This window comes from Notamacropus eugenii, chromosome 2, assembly GCF_028372415.1.
Source record: "Notamacropus eugenii isolate mMacEug1 chromosome 2, mMacEug1.pri_v2, whole genome shotgun sequence".
Taxonomy (NCBI): Eukaryota; Metazoa; Chordata; class Mammalia; order Diprotodontia; family Macropodidae; genus Notamacropus; species Notamacropus eugenii.
Genome location: NC_092873.1, coordinates 436,977,417 through 436,995,588, shown reverse-complemented (window position 1 = coordinate 436,995,588; position 18,172 = coordinate 436,977,417). Strand labels below are relative to the sequence as shown.

The 18,172-nt window shown below is 43.8% G+C and overlaps 1 protein-coding gene across 3 annotated transcripts in view; it reads left to right on the top strand.

Annotated features, from left to right (window-relative positions):
* Positions 1-17,683, top strand: part of ADORA1 (adenosine A1 receptor) — a 51,615-nt gene extending 33,932 nt beyond the window's left edge. For all 3 annotated transcript variants that reach the window (XM_072648166.1, XM_072648168.1, XM_072648167.1), the window contains one exon: positions 15,374-17,683. In XM_072648166.1, coding sequence (XP_072504267.1) covers positions 15,374-16,010 — 637 coding nt within the window. In that variant the 3' untranslated portion in view covers positions 16,011-17,683. The remainder of the gene's footprint in view (positions 1-15,373) is intronic.
* Positions 17,684-18,172: the final 489 nt, after the last annotated feature.

The window sequence follows — 18,172 nt, the reverse complement described above, 5'->3', positions numbered from 1 at the left end:
GCTGGACTCTATGGCTTCTGTGGTTTCCTCTGGCTCCAGATCTATGACTACGATGACATAATACCACAGATTCCTCCCAATTCTAAATTCTATGATCCTAGAAATAATTTCCAACCCCTTCATTTTACCAAAGAGGAAACTGAGGCAGAAAGAAGTAGTGACTAGTTCAAGATCATACAACTAGTGGTGGAACCAGGATTTGAACCCAGATGTCCTGACCAACACCAGCTCTTTTTCCATTGTTCCACGTTCTAATGAATTATCTTAAGCAATAGCTTCTCTCTCATTTCTAGACCCCTCTGTTTATGCTCAATGCACTGATAATTCCCTCAATTCCCTCAGTGAACAACATCATAGGACCCTCTGTACTGTCCTAGGTGACAGGATAAGGGACTTCTACAGACTTCACCACACTGTTCATGTAGAGACGGCCTGGACTCCCCATTACTTTGGCTCTCTCATGAACATGGCTTGTGAGAAAGCCCAATAAATCCCACAGAGACTCATGGAGAACTAAGCAATTCAAATAACTGTCCCTTCAGGAGCCCAGGACTTTTTGTAGAGGGATTATTTTGTCTCACTGGTAAAAGCAATCTTCTTGCCCCTTTTCACTTGTGTCCTAGTTGACACATCTGAATTGTGGGGCCAGCCACAGGTCATCAAATCCCTGGGCCAGACAGGCTGGGTTTTTTCCATCTAACCCAGCTGAATCAGAAATAGCTGTCCACTGTAGGTGGGGCCAACACTCCTGATTCAATTCACCCCTCAAGGTAAGAGAAAATATAATCCTCACAGGCTGCAAGGGTGAGGCTGAGCTGTGGCCTGGGTCCTACTGATTCCTTTAGCCCCATTTCTGAACACTCCTTATGACTTGGGTCCCCAGTTTGACCTGTTGATTGGGGAGCTCTTGGAGGGCATGGACAGTGTGTCTAGAGTCAATACTGGGAGCTCCCCATGAGCAACCACTCATGGTGGATCCCTCATGAAACTGGAACTTTTGGTCACTGATGGCAGGAAATATGTCACTGTCCTCCATTAGTCATTCATCAAGCATTTATTAAGTTCCTACTTATGTGCACCGTGGGAATAGAGGTTAGAGTGGGGAATTTCTTTTTCTGAGCTAACCAATATATTCTCCTGGTCTCTTATCTCCCACTTCCACTGGGAGTTCCTTCTGCCTTTAAGTTCCTTCTCTCTTGTGGTGGGGATGGGGAAGGGGTGGTAGAGAAAGTGATCACAGATAAGTCAATACAGGAGGTATCCAAAATAGCGATATGGGAAGGGAGGTGGCCTTGAGCAACATCTAAAGAATAACTAAGGGTCCAGGTCCGTCAAATATTTAACTGGATGGGGAACTCCATGGTGGAAGAGGCCGCCTCCTTCAAAAACGTGAGAGCTTAGAACTGGGCTTCTTTCTTGTCTCTTCTCAGAGCTGCAGCCAAGGCTGCGAATCGAGGGTGTAAGCTCAGTACTAGCTCTGACTAAAATACGGTCCAAGTCAGAAATTTTGACTGCTAGCACTGACTCTCAGCAAGTGGCTGCTAACCACTTTCAAGGCCAGTTGAACACAATTCCTGCCTTTAGTTGATCCAACTCTTTCCCTCCAAAGGACACAAAGTATCAGCTCTCCTTTCCTCCTATATTCCTTCTAGCTCAGCCTACTGAAGAGGGAAGGGGAAGGGGAAGAGGATGCAGGATGACACCCTGAAACTCAAGTTGGTGGAAACTGAGGTACAGGGAGGCTGCAGACCCCTAATTAAAGCCCACACAGCAAGAGAACAGGGGAAGCTGGGTCCCCACTTTGCACCCAGCCCTCTAAGGCAGTGCTGTGATTAGAGCCTCAGATGTACCCTGGAGCGTTCAGTCTTGTTAAATTGTATCTGATTTCCTGTTTCCCTTAGGCCCACAGGAAGGGTTTCTATGTAATAAGTAGCTTAATAATCTTATAATGATGTAAGCCTCACTTCCCTTGGTGGCAGATGGGATCATGTGGTCAGTAAAGCAAGACTGAAGAGTTTGGAGTTTACAGTTAAAAAAAAAGCCTAGAAAGTGTGTTACTACAGGTTTTCTGTAAGTAGAAAAAAAGATTATCATTTTTTTCCCCTCCTAAAACATGGAGAACTGTCTTTTTTTTTTCTTTGAAGGACCTGAATGTATGTTAGGCTTGGCCAAATCCCTGTTAAATCTCCCTTTTCTTTCAGAGAAGATAGAGATGAATGCGATGGAAAGATTAGTCATTTGCTAGTGGCAGCTCATGAACTTTACTTTTTCCTAGTGTCTTTTCATCACAGCCATCACCTGGATGAGTTATCAATCTTTGCTAACTACCGTCCCATGCTAGCAGGGAGCTAGGTAACCCAGTTAAGAGTAGGAGCTCCGAGGCCAGGCACAAAAATCTCACCACATGTGCGACCCATGGTAGCTGGCAGAATGAGGCATAGATTGTAAGAAGTGAAAGTGTGAGATAAGGGAAGAAAGAGAATAAAGAAGACATTTTGAATATTTGTTGATTCAGAAAAAGAAGAAATTCTCCACTACTCTGTATCCTTAATATTTTGAGTTTGGGTTAGAGATTTCTTATTTGTTCTAAGGAAAGAGTCATCCAGTGCCATGGGACGCTGCAAAGATATGTACTGTTAAATGGTTCCATGTAAACCCGTCACACTTGTGCATATGTCAGTTAATCTTTATCAGTCTCAGTTTCCCCATCTGTAAAATGAAATAGACTGGACTCAGGACCTTTCTAGTCCTTTCAGACATGTCTCCAGGAATTGAGAAGCCCTAAGTTCAAATCATAGCTCTGATACTCATGACTTGTATGGCCTTGGACAAGTAATTTCTCTCTTGCCTCAGTTTTCTCCTCTGTCAAAAGAAGTGATTAGATTAGGTCGTCTCTAAAGTCTCGGGTCTAAATCTATGATCATATAAATCTGTAACAGTTATGAGTGACTGACAACCTGGGATATAGAGTAACCCTGGGATGTGAAGGGGAAAAAAGCACGAGATGAGCTAGATCTGAGGACTTTTCCCTTTCTGAAACTAGAGGGGAATGGGTGGGTATTTAGTCAATTTCTTACCTGGAGTTCCTGAACTTTGTTTTTGATGTTTTGATAACTATCGTTCAATGTCATTTTTATAATCATATGTGTTCCATTTTTTGCATTAAAGTATTCTTCTAGAAAGGATCCATAAGATTGCCCAAAGATTGGTCCATAACACGGAAACAGTTAAGAACCTCATCATAGAAACTTAGTAGCATAGGATGTTAGGGTGGAAAGACTTTATTATTCTACCCCCTCCTTTTTTGACAGATGTGGAAACTGAGGTAGAAAGATGGAGTGATTTGCGCAAGGTTGTAGAGCCAGTAAATGGCAGCTGGAAAAAAAATCAGGGTTCCTGACTCCGAGACCAGTGTTCTCTCTGTTGCCCTGTGCTTCCTTCACAATGACCCAAGTGCCAAAACTACGAGAAAGAATGAACTTCTATCCTTTCATCCTAGCAAAGCAGGGTGTCCAGCGGGTGAGAAGGGGAGACAGTAGGACAAAGTCAGGATCATAGTTTCAAACAGTTCCTATCTCAGCCTCTGCAGAGTTGTATCTTTTTGTCTATCTCCCTGCCTCTAAGTGGGACCAGATCTTAAATGAACTTGGACTTGTGAGGAGGCTTTTCTTTTCTAAGTTAAAAAAATTCCTTTACGCTCTTGGTCACCTGTCATACCTCCTCTAGACAGTAATTCCTGATGCCTACACCTCATTCTTCATGCTTCAATTGAACTCTAGTGTCTTGTGCTTAATATGGCATTGTTCAGTGGAGCTTCCTCATCTCTCTGTAATCTAGCTCTCTACCAGACCGGAAATAATCGAATTGTTCTTCAGTTCAGATCTCTCCATTGTCCCTCGGTAGTCTCTTTTCCCAACTAAGGAAGCCCTAATTCTTTCAACCTCTTCCCTTGTTCCTGTTGTCTCCAGTGCTTATTGACAGTAACTCACATGATTACTGAATTTTAGAGCTGGTAAGGACCTTAGTGGTCACTGAGCGCAGGTCATGTCCAAAGAGGTATTCCATCTGTAACATACCAGACAGATAAGTGGTCATCCATCCATTCCACTTTGGGTTAACTATGATTGCTGGGAATTTTTAAGGTTTAGATTTGTTTCTGAAACTTCTATCTATTGATCTTAGTACTATCGTCTGGGGCCAAACAGATTGTCTCATCCTTGTTCCACATGATTTCAGTCCTTCCAAGTACAAGACAAATACCAGGTCAGGAAGCACTCCCCTCTGGCTTAGAGCCAGCAGCCACACAAAGTAGAAGAGGATTAGTTATCCCCAGAGAACAGCACCCACATCTTATGATGTGGTTGGGAGTCTGAAGGTACCTCTGTCACCAGAAAACAGCCAACCTGCAATGCAATCAATGAAAAATGAACTTGTTAACATTTGAGGAAAATCTGTCTATTGAAGTGAAAGAATCCATGAGGTGTAGAGAAAAGGCTAATCAACTGGAAGTCACGGCTGAGTAATAGTCCTCGTCCTGCCACCGACTAGTGAGTTATATGACTTTGGCCTAGTTCTCTTTTTTAGGGCTATGTTTTCCCCTCCCCCTATTAAAAGGATGGACCTAGACTAGATGACTTTTAGGGTCCACTGATACTCCCTGAATCAAAGGATCATAGATTTTAGAGATGGAAGGAACCTCAGAGGTCATCCACTCTCCGTCGCTGTGCTGCCTTTTTCCAAATTAGACTGCGAACTCCTTGAGATCAGGGACTGTCTTTTGCCTTATTCTCAGCGCTTCAAATAATATCTGGTATATACAGTAGGTGTTTAATAAATATTTGTTCACTTGTTAACTACAAATGAAGAAAGTGAGGCCAAAAGGGGTAAAGTATTAGAGTTAGGATTCGAACGCTGGTCTTTTAGACTCGTAAGTCCATCACTTTTTCCACTGGACCAAACCATCTCTAATTTATTTTGATACGGCCAAGCAGAAGGTGGATTATTCTTATGGAACTTGGAGAAAAGGAGAATTGGTGTGCCTGAATTGGTGGATGTGCCTTCTGCACTGCCCACTAGTGGCTCCCTATTACCTCCAGGATCAGATATCAAATCCTTTTTTGGCCTGTCCAGTCTTCCCCTGGACTGTTGCCCATTCACTGTGTGATCCAGCAACACTGATCTTCCTGCTGTTCCTTGAATATGATACTTGATCTCTTTCACTTCAAGCATTTTCATTGGCTGTGCCCCTTGTCTGAAATACTTTCCTTCCTCACCTCTGCTTCTTGCTTTCCTGGGACTCACCTCAAATCTCTTCTCAAAAGGCCTTTCCCGGTCTCTCCTCCCACCATCCATCACCTCTGACTACTAGTGTCTTCTCTCTGAGATTATCTCCCATTTGCATATATATAATATACATATATACTATACTACATATATGTAATATACATTAATGAAATATACCATATAATACATTATTATATATAATATGTGTACATATTTTGCCTTTATTTTTATTCCCAGTGCTTAGCATAGTGCCTGGCACATAGTAGGTACTTAATAAGTAACTTATGTATACACATACATATATGTGTATCTATGTACACACAAATATATGTATAGGTGTATAAAGAAATATGTGTGTATATGTATATATACATCCATCCATCCATACGTGTGTCTATCTGTCTTGCATATACATGGTTATTGGCATGTTGTTTCCCCCATCAAAATGTGAGTTCATTTAGTTCATTAAACCTTGTTTTAGTTTTCTTCTGCATCCCCAAAACTCAGCCCGGTACCTGGCACATCATAAGCACTTAAATGCTCATTGATTGATTTTACCATTTTTATATTGCTTCTGCATTCTATATAGTGTAAGGAGTGTCCCAAAAGTCTTAGTGCAGTCTTAATCCCTTACAGCTTAAAACTGTACCAGGGCTTTTGGAACTTCCTGTATAATCACTGCTATTGTTATGACAGATTGATAGAAACATATTTTGAAAGAACTTAACTCCTCTTACTCTAATGTTCCACATCTAGTGCTTTGCAACATCCCTACCCACAAGAAAAGGGTACCAGATATTGACCACTGGTATATGTTACAGAACCACATGTGGTCAGAGCTTGAAGGAAACTTATAGATCACTGAGACTAACTAAGTTCTTTTACAGATGAAGAAACTGAGGCCCAGAGAGTGGGTGGGACTTGCCCTATGCTAACAAATTGTGGAGTGGAGATTTCAGCCCAGTTCTCTTGGCTCTTTCCTCTCCACCACACTGCCTCTCCTAGACCATGAGTGTATTGGCATCTGTTATCTTAGTCTCTTGCAAGATTGGCTAGTATGATTTCCCTACCCCAACTTCTACTCCCACCTCCCCAGCCTGATCACTGCTGAAATCAAGTTTCTGAAGCTCAGTCTAGAGCTTAGGATCCTCTGTAGCCCCACCAAGGTACAGCTAACCTCAGGAGGCCAAGCCAGAAATAGCTGACTGGTCTTTTTCTACACTTAGCCCTGCTGATTCTTTTGTTTAAGTTACAGTTTAGTTTGGTGCCTAACTACAAAAACCCCTAAGGGTTTGGCTGGAGAATGGAGATGGAGGACTCGTTATCAGCCTTCTAATCTCTAAAGGGCTATCATGGTAAGTGGCTGCTCTCTTGGCCTGGATGGACAAGGCAGGGATAAGGGGATAATCTTCAATTGAAGTAGGAAGGAGTTAGTTATGGCAGCAAGAACAGCTTTCTGTGGTGAGACACTTATTTGAACCCGACCTGTGATTTCATTGGGGCATGGAACTCCCGGTGAGGAATGCCCTCTATCATGCAGATTGACACCTGCTTTGAAATTGATTGTCTTTGAGAGAATGGAGCCCTGGTACGTCATGACTCATCCAGGGTAACATAGTCAGTCCTTGCCAGAGTCTGGACTTGAATTCAGATCTTTCTGTCTGTGAGGCCAGTTGTCTACTCATTATACCTCCCCTTGTGAGACACATTGCAATGATTCAATCATCGTCTCATAGTTATTGAGCCTGGTGTGGTGGAAGGAACTTAATTTATGCCTGTTGAAATCCTTCTCTTTCTTTAATACCCAGCTCCCATGCTATTTTCTCTGCAAAGACTTTCTTGGTCTCAGCTGTAAGGGATCTCTCTTCCTCCTCAAATCTCTCAGAGGGCAAGGTGGCATGACGGTGTGAGAGCTTGCCAATTGATTCGTCAGTGGGTCTGCAGAGAAAGCTCTGATCTAGGAGTCTGGAGGTCTGAATTCTCTAGTCCAAGCTCTGGCACTGACTTGCTGCTTGGCCTTGGAGGAATTGCTTACTTCAGCAACTCAGTGCTTAGCTCTGTAACCCTGTGCCAATTCCTGTGGGTGGTACCAATCAATCAGGCTGCAGACGAGCATTTATTAATCATCTACTATAATCCAGGCACTGTGCTAGGGATACACAGGCAAAAATGAGAATGATCTCCTGAGTTGCTTACATTCTATTAAGGAACAGAGAACTGGATCCCCGCTCTGAGGAGCCACCAGCATCTTCCTTACTGGGAAAGGATGAGGAGGCAGTATTGAGAAAGAAGTGACATGTAGTCCGAAGACACCTGGCTTCACCACTTTCTGGTTATGTGGCCAAGAGCAAATCAGTTCTTAGAACAATAATATCCTCACCTGTGAAATGGTGATGCTAACATTTTTACCCCTTACCACCTCTCTGCAAGGTCCTTGGCCCTCTTGTAGACTGTGACATGACATAGAATTGTGTAACCTATCATTAACATACGTGAGGTGAGTCAGGGAAGACTTCCCGATGGAGATGAGTTATTCTTAGCCTCATTTCAGGACCTGTTTGTTCTTGGTCCCATGCTGGGCTATCATATAGAGCTGAAAGGGACTTCAGACATCAAATCCAGGTCTATTTTTTTCAGATGAGAAAACTGAAGCCCAGAGAGAGGAAGAGACTTGCCCAAGGTCACACCTGTGGCAGAACTACACCTGGTTCTTTTTATTACTGTGGTTCTGCTTTCTAAGATCACAGATGCCAATGTCAGAGTTTAAGAGGACCTTGGAGATCAGCCCCGCTATGTGCCAGGCACTGTGCCATGGGTTTTACAAATATCTCATTTGATTCTCACAACAACCTTTAGAGGTAGCCACTGTTATTACCTCATTTTACAGTTGAGGAAACTGAGGCAAATGGGGATTAAGTGACTTGCCCAGGGTCACACAGCTAGTAAGTCTCTAAGATCGTATCTGAACTTGGGTCCTCCTGACTCTAGGCCCAGAGCTCTCCCCACTGCACCATTGAGCTCTAGTACACATTACTAATGAGTGACAGAGTCAGGATTTAAGCCCTGGTCTTCTGACTTTTTAAGTCTACTATGTCATGTTGCTAGCAGGCTAGATTTGAGCATACAGACAAGAAGATGCTTAGGGGACAGATTAGCATTAGCACTGTGTACCAGCCAAGGTGGGGTCCTGTTCTGAGGGAGAAGGGAGAGTCACAGAAACTCACAGACTCAGACTGAATAAGAGTCGAAAGAGATGACTTCTTTAATCTAGGAAGAGGTGGGATTTAGCAGCCTCTCTACTCAACACCTCTCCATAGCTTTATTTTTCTCCATTCTCTCTTGTCTCTGAGCCTTCTATCATGGTGTATTGTATGTCTGCAATGCCTCGCCCATCCAGTTTAATAAGCTTCCTCTCTCTCCATTCATACAGATCTTCAGAGTCCACTTCTGCTGGGAAGCCTTCCTATATTGACTGCAGAGAACACCGACGATTTTTCTTGCCATTCCATGTTTGAATAAAGACCTCTCCCCTAGCAGCCACCCCTGTGTTTTATTAGGAAGTAAATACCTTCTTGAACATGTGTGACCCACCCTAGGCCAAATTAGGAAGTAGATAAAGTTTGTCTTTTGTGCCCCCCACCTTACCCTCTCTACAATTTAGGTACTTCCCAATCATCCTTCAGACACCCAGGACTCCAAAAAAGCATCTGATAAATTCATTCATTCTCAGGTGCTAGTGACTTTGTTAATGGGAGAGAACCCTCTTTAGTTCAAAGGAATAACTGCCCAATGGTGAAGTAACAAACAAGCAAACATCAGTTGGGGAGATAGTGTGCTTTTCTCCTCATGTTCATGTGGGGGTGACCTTGTGATTAAGACTCGGAAGAGGAGGGTGGGGGAAGGGGTTCCTGGGGTGAGGAAAGGAGAAGTATTTGTGTGTCCAGAGTGCCCCTCCCCTGTCCCTGTTCCAAACAACTTCCAGGCTTACTCCTGTTTCCCACGAGTAGAGAGAGGTGTGTCTTTACCTCCTTCCCACGAGAACCTGTCCCACCCCAGCCATGGGTCCTGTGTCCTTTGGACCTTTTCCCACACAGGGAAAAAATAGCAAGAAAAACAGATCAGAGCCGATACTCTAATCACCTGGGTCAGCTTACCCTTGCTCCAGGAGCAGTCCCTGGAGAGAGAGCCTTCCCCTCAACAGGCCCAAGACAGAGGCACTAGGTGGGAGGAAGATGAAGAGAGGGAGGCTAGTGTTCACATGCCCCAGCCAGAGATTCTTCCTCTGCCCTCAGTCTTATTGGAGGTGCTGAAGGGGTATCTTCCAGGGACTCTCCTTTGAGTAAGCCAACATTTCTCAGGTCTAGGGTTCTAGATATCTCCAGATCTGCAGGGGTCTGATTTTTCCATTCCTTTCAACTACTTACAGGAAAGAATGTTTGGAAGGGGCTTTGAGATCCTCAGAAAATAGTACTAAGACAAGTTTGTAAACCTCTATTTCATCATTTAATTGCATCTGATGAGTGCTTTTAGCGTGTTTGGTAGTCCCTGGAAACTATAGGCAGAAGAGGACCAGGTTGGGGCTTGTAGATACTAAAACAAAGAGATTGCCAATGCCCTGAAAGAGTGATTTAATTTCTTTTGCTTTTACTTAAGTGGAAACAAGAGACATAGCAAGGTATAGTTCCCCCTGAAAGGAGGAGGATGGTGTGGATGATCTTAGAAGGCTTTTTCTAGCCTGGGGTAACAGGGAGTCTATTACAATAAATAAGATATAGGAAATTTATAGAGTATTCCTTGGTTTTCCCCATCTGTAAAATGGGGGAGTTGGATAAATTATTTCTCAGGTTTCCTTCTGTCTTCAACATTCTGTATTCTGTGATTATATCAATGAAGCCATCTGGTGCTTCTCCTATTCCTGCCCTACCAAGAAAGGAAGACTTCAAAGAGGGGAAATCTTTTGCTGGAGGGAAAGGATGGAGTTTGGGAGAGAGAGGCTTATAGGATTATAGGATTCAGTGCTGGAAAGAACCACAGGGATCATCTAGCTCAGCTCTCTTTTATGCTGTTTAGTCATTTTTCAATCATGTCTGACCCTTCACGATCCCATTTGGAGTTTTCTTGTCAAAGATATTGGAGTGGTTGGCCATTTCCTTTTCTGTCTCATTTTAAAGATGAGGAAACTGAGGCAAAGAGAGTTAAATGACTTACCCAGGGTCACACAGCCAGTAAGTGTCTGTGGCTGGGATTTGAACTCATGAAGATGAGTCTTCCTGACTTCAGGTCCAGCGTTCTGTATCTTGTACCATCTAGAAATAAGACTCAGAGAGGTCAAGTGACTTATTCAAAGCTAATAGCAGAGCAAGAATTCAAACCTAGATCTTCTAACACCCGAGCCCTATCTCTTCCCACTACACCACACTGCCTCTCTTCAAGGGTGGGAACAACTTAGTCTTGCTTATAATTCGTAAAGTAAGAAAGAAGCCTGCAGGCCCCTGGGCAAAGAGGTCTGGATGAAATGAGCCTGCTCAGTTGCATTCCCCATTTCCTCCTTGCCTGGGGCTCCGTGGCTATAGTCCAGAGAGATCTCACCATCCATCTCTGGTGCTGCATTGGAAAAACACAACCAGGCAGAGTGCAAAGACAGCCTGCCTCAGCAGTCTTTCCGGAAGAGGTAGGGGGCAGGGGGAGGCATGCCCTGATAGTTGGCACTGACCCCTGCTATATAAGTGGAGGAGGGGCTGATGCCCAAGTGGTTGATCTGAAAGAAGGCTGTCTGTGGGGAAAAAACACCACCCCCACCAAGGTGTGTGCCTTGGGATCTGAAATTCCATTATTAGTGATTTATTTTTCAGTAGATTCATCTACTCCCACCCTTGTGTTTTACAGAGGAGAAAATAAGAGATCTCCAGAGGGACTGTGCCTTGCCAGAGGCCGCTTCTTTGATACTTCAACAAATTGATGATGTCTGATAAATTAACAACTGGGTGCTCCCTTCAGTGGCTTAGATCACAACCCATCCATACCTCTGGGACTCGTGTCCATTTTCTCCTGTGATCTGCCAAAGGATTCCTTTTCATCTTTCCCTGTCTCACCCCCCCCCCCCCCCCCAGCCATTACATCTCTTTCATTGCTGGCATCTTTTATGCTCCTTTTCTTTCATGGTTCCACTTTTGTAACGTGTGTTCATGACCACCACATGCCTATATGACATTTAGGTGATCTTCAACTTCAGTTAGTTTTTTCACAATTAAAAAAAAATGTTTAAGACTGGGTTTCTAGTCTAGCCCAGGCTAAAAGTGCAGGAGCTACTCATGGCCCAATTTCAGTATTGGTAGGAGCTTTGATCTGCTCCATTTCCAACCTCCTTAGGCAATCTGGAGGCTCCATCCTCTGCCACTCCTTTCTGTCTCCCAGAGAAACACCATGTTGATGCCAAACTTAATATAGACACCTGACCTACATAGCCCTTTGGAGCTCAGAACTCCTGAGCTCAAGAGAGCCATCCACCTCAGCCTTTCTTGTCTTTGGAATTACAAGTATACGCCACCATACCCAACCTCGTTGGGTTATCCATCCAGCTGCATATCATAGTCATTCTTGATCCAGTTGGTTTTTTCCCATGTGGGCAATTGAACTGAAGTCATATAATTATGGATCCCATTTAAGAGATTCTACAGTATTTGGGGGTTTGATGCACTTTGCACAATTACATCAGAAAACAGGAGCATTTGGAATACTTTCTATAGGGAATCCACCTTCAATATGAATTCACTAGATGTCCTCCATGAAGTGGAAAAACATCTTTGGTGAGCATGGGTTTTGCTGTTTATGCCTTGCTCAGTATTAGTAATAGGAGCAATGTCAGCATTATCTCTGTTGTTACATCTTTCAGGGAATCTTGTGAGATGTTGACATATGATGGGAGACATCTTTGGAAGAGGAGAGCCTTTAATGAAACATTTTAATCTACGTAATTACTGCTTTTTTACAATCAACCAAGAGTGAGCACAATGGGATCTTGTCTTGCAATAGTTTTCAGTCGATTGTGTGTCTATAAAGATGTGGTCTTTATTGTTAATGAAAGCTTGTTCCCTTCTAATACCATCTTTAAGGATACTCAGTGTGAACATAGATTGTGTTCGTAACAATTTTGTAGAGGTAGACATGTCAGTTGGTTGACATTCTCTCTGTTGCCTTCTTTTGAAAACACTATCTGAGATTTTTTTCCATACCGTTGGTATCTTTTTCCTTATAGATACCTTGAGAATTAAATCCTCAGTCCCCCAGCCCCCCCCAAATTGAATCACCTACAGCTCAGACCTTCTCTATGTTTTATTGTTGTTCACTCATTTCAATTGCGTCTGACTCTCCATGACCCTATTTGTGGTTTTCTTGGCAAAGATACCAGAGTGGTTTGCCATTTCCTTCTCCAGCCTATTTTACAGATGAGGAAACTGAGGCAAAGTGACTTGCCCAAGGTCACACAGATAATAAGTGTCTGAGGCCACATTTTAAATCAGGAAGATGATTCTTCCTTTCTCCAGGCCCAGCGCTCTATCCACTATGCTACCAAACTGCCTCTTGTCTAGGTAGACTGTTCAATTCAGTTGCTCTTTGCATTTTTGTCTTTGTATGCACCATTTCTACTTTCTCATATAGCGCATCTGGGACTGGGATGTTAAGAATCCAAATGTGGTGGTTCCACGGTCCTTGTTGGTGAAAAGACTTTGTTATAAAAATTTGTCCAGATAGTTTTCATTTTTCATCTATTTTGTCTTCCTTTCAGTTTCATCTTTAAAAACCCTCAAGACTTTGTTTAGTTGTCTTTACCAACAAGCTTTTTAGTAAATTTGTTTCCCCCTCCACTGCCTTTTCGCTGCTTTCTCTGTAAGACTTGGAAAATACTTATATTTGAAGCCACTGTCCTTGGCTGCTGTATCTCTCTGTCTCCTTGGCCCAGAGATTGCAGGTATTTTTTTTTAGTCTCTTAGTTTTTAGTCTCTTAGTTATTGCAGTTGATTTACATTGGTTAAACTTTCTTAGGAAATGGTTATAATCTGTATTGATGCCAATTCCTCCACCCATTAGTCATTTTTTTCATCATCCAAAGCTCATTTAAATGAGTTGCACTGGAGTTGTTTTAATTGTCTGCCATACATTTTTCCAATTTTTATTCTTTTAGAGTTATTTTGATCTTTACTCAGACTGCACATAACTCATTCAGGAATGATTCCCACACTAGTAATCCATCAGGTCAACATGACCAATTTATTGTTTGGTGTTTTTCCCATCCAACAAACCTGGAATCTTTTCTTAAAGAATGTATTTGTGATTAAATAGGCATGAAGCTTCTATATAGTCTACAGGTCATCAGGCTCTCATTTCTTATTCCTGAGTGTCATTTTTTTTTGTGTGTGTGATCTTCCCCTTTGGTCATCTTTGCACTGAAGTCACTGAGTGACTTAATTTAGAATGTTTTCTCCAGGTCTTACCTTTTTTCTGCCTCCTCATTTTCTACAACAGATGCTGGTCTTCATAATGATATTTTTTACAAATATATATTATAAATGCTGCAAATAAGAGATGACCAAAGTGCTGAGAAATGATTCTTCATATTGCCTCTAAGCATATGATAGAAATCAACTCTGCCAACTCTTGTATTTGCCACTCAAAGGCAAGCCTGTGAGCTATCTTTCTATCTAGTAACAACTTCCTTTTGTCTTCTGGTTTCATTTATATTAAGAATATGAAGATTAATACAATTCAGTTCCTTGAGCAGTATGACCAGTAAAGGATCTCATGTTTAGAGTACCAACAGTTAAGTTCATGTTTAGAGATGGTCTAAAAATTATGTTACCTCTGGCCCCCTTTTGGCCCCTGCATAAGCAGAAAGGGCTTGACCAGGACTGAGAACCGTCTTATATTTTCCTTTGTTTCATGGGTTACTAGACCCAAAGGAATCATCACCAAATAGAAAGCCTGTTGGTGGTGAGCCCCAACTCACTTGTCTAGGCTGGACCTCGAAAAGTAGACACAATCTTTTTCAAAGCCTTTCCAGTAGGGCAGCAATTTTCAAAGTTTAGGACCCACTAGCATGATCTTTGAAAATCCAGGATCACTTCTATGCCAGAATGAGGTGTTGGAATAGGTCTTTGTAGAATCCCAGAGTCACATAGATTACAAATGGTGGTCTGAACTCAAACCTGGGTCTTCTAAGGAGAAGGTCTATGTGAAGAAAGTCAGGGAATGTAACAATTCAGTGTCACTAATAGCATCATTTTGAGAAAGGTCTAATCTCTTTGATGGGGAGAATCTCCTGAAGGCACCAAGACCAGTATGGAGGGCACCCAGGGAAGAGCTTTGGATTGGGGTCAGCTAATCAATCTGAGATTGACTTAACTGCCTTTCTATCTACCAAAAGCTTGCCAGGGATAGAAGGAATAGTGAAAGCATAATGTTTAACAGCTCTGTATTAACCCAGAGGGGTGCTGGACTGGTCTTTAAGGACTTTGAGATCTTTTCTAGAAGGGGATGCTCCCTAATTTTTCTCCAGAGTTACAGCCCTTTCATGGAGAGAGGAACTCCTAGAAGGAATGAGGCACAAACAGGGAACTTCTCTGGTCATTTTCTGATGACATTTTGGTCCACAAGACCAAAGAGACTTAAAAAAGTTTGCGTGTTAATTATCTCACTAGTTCAATCAGTACAGACATGAATCATTCAAACCCCAGTTTTATGAGTTTTGTTTTTTTAATAAATGTCAACCCAGTTTCTCAGTTTCCCATCAACTCTAGACACACAAAGAAGCAAGGCTTTTTTGAGATTCAAGAGTAGATTAGATAACTTCTAAAATCTATTCCAACTAGTAGATTAGAAATTTTTTCTTGACCTTGGTGTGGATGGGCCTAGGTCTGCTGAGAAGGTGCAAACCAGCACACTTCATAGTGGGGGCTGGGGAATGGGAGGGAGGAGGAATTTCTCTTAGGTTCCCAGAGGGGAATTTGTGTGTGTGTGGGGGGAGGGGCGGGGGGTGTTGGGCTCTGCCCCAGAGGAAGAGGGACTTTCACAATTTTGTCTTCTTCACCCTTAGGTACAAGATGGTGGTGACGCCAAGGAGGGCATCAGTGGCCATTGCAGGCTGCTGGCTGCTATCATTCCTCGTTGGCCTAACACCCATGTTTGGCTGGAATAACCTGGATAAATTGAAACAGGAGGCTAATGGCAGCTTAGGTGATTTGGTGATTAGGTGTGAGTTTGAGAAGGTCATCAGTATGGAATACATGGTATACTTCAACTTTTTTGTCTGGGTCCTCCCACCTCTGCTGCTCATGGTCTTCATCTATCTGGAGGTCTTCTACCTGATCCGTAAGCAGCTCAACAAGAAGGTGTCGGGTTCTTCAGGGGACCCCCAGAAGTACTATGGGAAGGAGCTGAAGATTGCCAAGTCCCTGGCCCTCATCCTTTTCCTCTTTGCCCTCAGCTGGCTACCCTTACACATACTCAACTGCATCACTCTCTTCTGCCCAGATTGCCAAAAACCCAGCATCCTCACCTACATCGCCATCTTCCTCACTCATGGTAACTCGGCCATGAACCCCATTGTCTACGCCTTCCGCATTCAGAAATTTCGGACAACCTTCCTGCAGATCTGGAACCAGCATTTCCGATGCCGGGCAGTGCCCCCATCTGATAATGAGGATGCCCCGGAGGAAAAGCTGGATAACTAGACACGGAGCCTTCCTGCACCCCAACTGTCCTATCCCCATCCACATCCCTCTCCACTGCCCTTTACAAATCCCAATCCTTATCTGCCCATAGTTCCCTTGGCAATGTCATGGGGCATGAGCAGAGGGAGGGCCCTGCAGTGAAATTCAGAGCTTTAGACCATCTTCCTGCCACCCCCGCCAGGTGGGCCATATGATCTGGATGGCCATGGGGTTAATTGTCCTTCCTTTTACATGTCCTGGGGAGATAGATGCCTGTGATAATGAATGGGATTGGGCTTATTATGGAGAAGGAAGGAGGCAGGATGGGCCTCCTTGTTCTTCCAGTCAATATCAGTGCCCCATGTTTAATGTTCTGAGGCAAATGTGGGAGCCTGCAGGGATGAAACCCAGGAAAATCTGGGCTGGAGAGAAAGTTCCTAGAGCCCCCTCAGACTCTTTTGGTGCAGCTTGGAGGAGGAGAGGACAGAAGTTGGCTCAGAAACCAGTTTCTGTGTAGGGTGGGGGTGGTTGACAAGAAGGAGGGAGAACTCCCCTTCCTCCTTTCCTGGCTCTAGAGGTAGAGGCAACTGAGACCCAATGCCCTGGCCTCCTGGTCTGAGAATATTGTGCCCAGAGCAGTGCCAGGCAGCTCCCTGGTCTAAGGATATTACACTCTAGTCTAGGCAGTGCCAGGTACCTACTCTAATGGCCCCAACAAGTATAATCCTACAGCTGGACATGATGTAGGAACTGGGACCTAAAACTGTGGGGGCAGTTTTCCTCTTCCCATTCCTTACTAACTCCCAAGTTAGTACCAAGAGCTAGGACTCAGGTGGCTTCTAGAAGAAGCAGTGTCTTGTGGACCATGGGGGCACAGGGCAGAGATGATGCCCCTGGGTACAGTGCTGGAACACTCCACCATGTGGGAGCATTGGTTCCCCTATCTAGCCTCAAGCTTCTCCAAGTTGTCTCTAAGAAACCAGAGACCCTAGAAAAGAGCTAGAACACACGGATACATATGGGATGAGACCTTTTCAGCATCCTGAGCTTTTATGTTGATCTGGGGAGGCCAGCTGGGACTCTGTCCTCCCAACTGGGGGAAGAAATCATTTCTTTCAGAAGGACTGGAAATCAGATGCTAGTGCTGAAGCCCATAGGAGGGGTGAGCAGGGCACAGGTGCCAGGGCATCACTTTTATCACCATCCTGGGAGCTAGATAAGGGAGGAAGAGTTATATTGATGAATGAAGCCCATCTGCCAGCATGAAGTCAAGGTGGATGTAGGAAACATAACACATGCTGTGGGTGTGCCCACTGCTAATCCACTTGGGGAGTGGCCCTGGGAACTCTCAAAAGTTGGGTGAGAAGTGGTTAGCACTATTTAAGTGGGAAAAGAAAGACTTTCTGAAAAAGAGCTCAATAGGGAACTTCTTGATGAACCTAATTGATCTACCTTGGTTTTGTTCTAGGCCCCCAAAGGCATTCTGGGATGAGATAGTGCTAAGGTAGGGCTTGATAGTGACAGAGGGGACGTCAGGCTGAGTTTGAATCCTGGTTCTAGGTCAGATTCCCTCAGTCTGACTCAGTTTTCCTCAGTGTGCAATGGGGGTGGGGAGGAATGTCACCCTACCCTCCCTGGTTCCCAGAGTGGGGAATAAGAACTGACCAATAAAGGATTATGAAACCAACAAGATACACTCACAGCAGTAGTTGATGCAGGGTGCTGGGAACAAGGGAACTCAGACCGAGAGGAGCTGGTGCAACCCATTGGATGGTGGTGGTGGTGGTGGTGGGTACTTTGGAGGCACAAGGGTAGGATGAATGGGTACCTCCTTGTGCTTCAGATCTTTCTAATGGAGTTTGGAGCTAATAGGAGGAGGGTCACTAAATAGGATCTCCAAACTTACAGTGACATACTCAAGAGAATTCTTTTCCCAGTAACATTCTCAGAATAGTCCTTCCCCCCAACCATGGTGTGATATACCTGGAACATCCTCCAAGGCCCACATTTATAGTGACACACCTTGAAACTCCACAGTGACCAATCTACAAACCATCAGAGTGTGTATGTGAGTATGTGTGGTGGTGGTGCCAAGGTCTTCTGGTGATACATCTAAACAGACCCCCTCAGAAGCATAGCCTACAATAGAGCAACCCCTTTCACTGACACTGACACCCTTTCAA